Source organism: Bidens hawaiensis, unplaced genomic scaffold (assembly GCF_021521415.1).
Source record: "Bidens hawaiensis isolate Kalapana, Puna unplaced genomic scaffold, B.hawaiensis_p1.1 tig00085537_1, whole genome shotgun sequence".
Classification (NCBI taxonomy): domain Eukaryota; kingdom Viridiplantae; phylum Streptophyta; class Magnoliopsida; order Asterales; family Asteraceae; genus Bidens; species Bidens hawaiensis.
Genome location: NW_027504149.1, coordinates 262 through 4,523, shown reverse-complemented (window position 1 = coordinate 4,523; position 4,262 = coordinate 262). Strand labels below are relative to the sequence as shown.

Sequence of the window (4,262 nt, the reverse complement as noted above, 5' to 3'; positions counted from 1 at the left end):
ACAGGAGACTTGCTGGAAGAAGCAACACTGGGTTGCGGTTGAGACTGTGGAGATGGCGGTGGATAGAATATGGAAGCAGGCGGCTGTGTCTGGGAAGTAGGTGGAGTGAATTGGCTTTGAGTTGATCTGAACATGGAAAAACTTCCATTTGGCTGCTGCGGCTGTGAGTACACACCCTGAGATGACTTAAACATGGAGAAGTTGTCTTATGATATAAGTGCATTGTTTGATGACACGGCGTATCCAGCAGCAGTATACGAATTTGCGGGGTTGATTGCTCGCTGTTTGTCATCCATATCACATGACTTGATGATAGCGATCACCTCAGATAGGGTTAGTCTAGAAAGATCCTTTGTCTTCTTGATAACAGCAACGTTCATATCCCATCCTTGTGGCAGAGAGTTGATCAACTTGTTGTTGGTTTCAATTAGAGTTAAGTGTATGTTGGCTGATCTCATCTCGGTTACAAGTGTGACGAATCTTTGCAGCTGACTTTCCAAGGACTCACCCAGAACATGATTGAACATATTAAACTTTTTGCGTAGCAAGTCCTGACGACTGCGCTTCATGTCTTCGTTTCCCTCATAGACCTCTATCAGTGCCTCCCATAAAACCTTTGCTGATTGCAACTCGCGAAATCCTTGAGCAATCTCAGGTGATAGGGCCATAGTAAGAGTGGCAAGTGCCATCTCATCTTCTTCTACCTTGTCATAGTCAGCATCGACATACAATTCGATAGGCTTGACAACAATCTCTCCTTCGGCTGTTTCATATGTGATCGGTTGAGGACCTCTAACTATGCTCCTCCACACCTTAGCATCTTTCATTTTGACATAATTTTTAAACCTAAATTTCCATTCATAGAAGCCTTCGTGCTTCAGCAGATGGGGTACACGGGTAGCAGTACCCATAATGGAGTCTAGCTCCTGGTGTAGTGCTGAATTAACGGATGCGTTGATGGATTGATCCATGATGATTATAAACCCAGAACAAACCCAAAGTCTTTAAACAGAGAACCCAAAGACTGACCCGAGAACCAGATACTTAACCCGAGAACCAAATACTTGACCCGAGAACCCAATTGACGATCCAAGAACTAACCCGTCTATCCGAGAACCAAATTAGTTACCCGAGAACCCGAATAATGACCCGAGAACTGCTGAGTAAACCAGAGAACCAGTGAACTATCTCGAGGACCCTCAATCTTGGCCGAGAACAATTGGCCAAAAACGATCAAAGTCTTCCTGAGAACCACGTTTGAAATGTTTTTAGATAAGGAAACAACCTCAAATACCTAAAAATCAGGGATTTGAATTCCAGTTTTGATTTTGGTCAATCTTGTGTTCAAAATAGTCAGAAGAGTTCCGATGAACACGATGAACACAACTTCAACAGCCACCACACTTGGAATTCCAGAAAACACACCAAAACATCAACCAAGAACCCAATAATTGAATCTTGATATCACAACCGAGCCTAGAATAGGTCTATAGGCTCTGATACCAATTGTAAGTCCCGTGTCGGAGGTTCTTGCAATGTGATACCAAATGCACGATGAAATGCGGAAAATAACAACGTGCTGATTCAATACGTGAATGATAATATCAACAAGAACACACAAGAAAGGCTTCAAAACACACTATTATATAATAGTCGGGTGCTTAAGCCCTTAAGAGTTACACAATGTCACGGCTTCAATGCTAACAAATGACATATATCATACTTAAGCCCAACACAATCACAAGCCTATCGAAAACCCTTTTCAGTTTACTAAAGAAAGCCCAACAACATATATATAAGCATAAACCATTTATTGTAGCCCAACAGTTGGGATCGTAGCCTACGGTCATTAGCCACTGCCTTACGTTGACTGGCCCATCGTACTATTTTGCCCATAACTTCTTCACTATAGCTCCGTTTTACGCACCGTTTTCAGCCACGTCTTCGTCTTCAAATTCTCTATCATTCCATGCAATAAAATCTTCATTTACATTCTATCTCATATGTTCCAATTTGCATTAGGGGTGTAGTAGGGGGCAGGCATAGCTTGAGCTTGGTGTGCATGGACAAGTCGAGGGCACGTGTTGCGAAGATGACTAGGATCTCCACAATTATAGCAAGTACGGGTTTTAGGAACTTTGGGTTGATTAGGTGGGTTAGTTTGAGTATCAAACGATGCATGACAATTGTTAGCAAGGTGACCATAACGATTGCAATTGGTGCACAAGCGACATGGAGATTGAGGCGGGTGATGGTGGTTGCAAACAGAGCATAACGGAAAAGGCCCAATATAGTTCTTCTTGTTAGAAGCATCTTGGTTGGAGGGTTGTGGGTTGGTTTTGTTAACAGCATAGTTGCGGTGGTTGGCTATACGTTTGTGGTGAGAAGGGTTACTAGTGGGTTTGGGTTCGGCCTTAGCATCGGTTGAGAATCAGTTTTAGAGTTTTCGAGGGTAGATTTAGCATCCTTACTAGGCAGGGTTCCATCTCTAACATGATCATCAGACAGTGAAGCAGCAAGAGTAATAACTTCCTCGATTGAGAAAGGGTTTCGACTAATGTACTTTCGAATACCACGATCCAAAGGAGTCACAAGGTGAGGTACTATCAGGCTAAGTTCCTTAAAACGATTCGAGTAGGTTGAATTGTCACCACCGATTTGTTTAAGCTCCCAAAACTCCGTCTCGAGCCTTTGCAGTTCATGCTCGGGACAAAACTCCCTCTTCATTGCATCCTTGAGTTCTTCCCAAGACATAGCCAAAACTTCTTCAACACCCTGTAGGGCTTTATAAGAGTTCCACCAAGTAAGAGCTCGTACTTCAAAGACGCTCGAGGAAAACCTAGTACGCTTATCTTCCTGACATTCGCAATGGATAAACTTGTCTCCGTTTGTTCAAACCAGCGGAGGAGCTTAGTAGCATTCTCCTCGCCAAGATAAGGAGGCGGTTTAGCACTAGTGAAGTTCTTGTAGTGGTAATTGTTTGGTGTAGCCGAAGTAGTGGATCCATTGGAGTTGATATTTTACAGTTGTGCCATGATCTCGGTAAAGCAGTAGTTGACTCCTTATTGATTCTAGCAGCCAGACGACGATTATGAGGGGTCGACAAACGACGGTGGTTACGACGATGAGAGTGAGAAGACATTCTACGAGGATCAACAATGAAAATGTATAAGATGACAGGTGAGTTGTAGAAATGAGTTGATATGAAATAATGGGGATGCGTATGTATATGTTTATGTATGTATAAGAATTAGTGCTAGTGAAGACTCGAGGACGAGTCGGGATTTAAAATAATATGTATGAGTTTGAAGCATTTAAGTAAATGAACAATGTTTATAAAATTTTTCCAAGAATAAAATAATCAAGCATATCAAACTAGTTAACCTTCCATGAGCTTTTCATGGCAATTTGAATGGCCCAACTAAGTAAATCAACATAAAGTTTGTGAATTGGCCTCCCATGAGCGTTCCATGGCAATTTGTTGGCCCAATTCAAACAATGAATAACAAACAATTAAGTTGGTCAGCCCATGAGCGTGTATATGGCATTTAACTAACCCAACTAATTAACGAATTATCGAATCAATGGAGTTGGTCGGACCATGAGCGTTACATGGATTTTAACCGACCCAACTAAATATCGAATCAACGAATCAAATGAATTTAAAATAACTAAAAACACAATTTAGAAGTATAACCGTTTAGCCGGTTATGTTTACCATGCAACCGTTTAGCCGGTTACGGGTACAACTTAAAGTTATGGTTGTACGACATTTGTCATACCCCCATGCTTCAAGGTGAAGAAGCAAAACAAAATACGGGAATTCTTAAGGAATTTCCCACGATAAACGATAAAAGATAATCTACCCAAAATAAAAGATTTAGAAAAAAATATTTTTGAATGTAAGGCATAGCCTTGGAATTTGTGTGTGTGCAATAAATAAATAAAATAAATACGATTAAATAATAAATCTAAGTAAGCTGTAAAGAATTTATTAAATAGCACATAAGGCTGTTTAGAAAAGCACGTATAGGGTTCCTAACATATGTCTAGGACCATTTCTAACGACCTATCTTATAACCTTCGGCTCTGATACCAATCTGTCACAACCCAACCTAAGGCAGAAATATTGGGGCGTGATCCGATTGCTCACAGCTCGAAGATACTATCATAATTTAAATGTGACAATATCTAATTAATTATTTTATTTCAATTATACACACAATATCCAAATGCAATAAACAATTTAAATATATAAATAC

General features: G+C 40.5%; 1 protein-coding gene across 1 annotated transcript; it reads right to left on the bottom strand.

The window, feature by feature from the left end:
- Window positions 1-206: 206 nt before the first annotated feature.
- Window positions 207-971, bottom strand: LOC143607702 (uncharacterized). The gene has a single exon (XM_077083056.1). The coding sequence runs from the start codon at window positions 969-971 to the stop codon at window positions 207-209; it is 765 nt and encodes a 254-aa protein (XP_076939171.1).
- Window positions 972-4,262: the final 3,291 nt, after the last annotated feature.

Excerpts from the sequence above, each read along its gene's own strand:
- LOC143607702 (XM_077083056.1), bottom strand. The coding sequence starts at position 971 with ATGGATCAATCCATCAACGCATCCGTTAATTCAGCACTACACCAGGAG.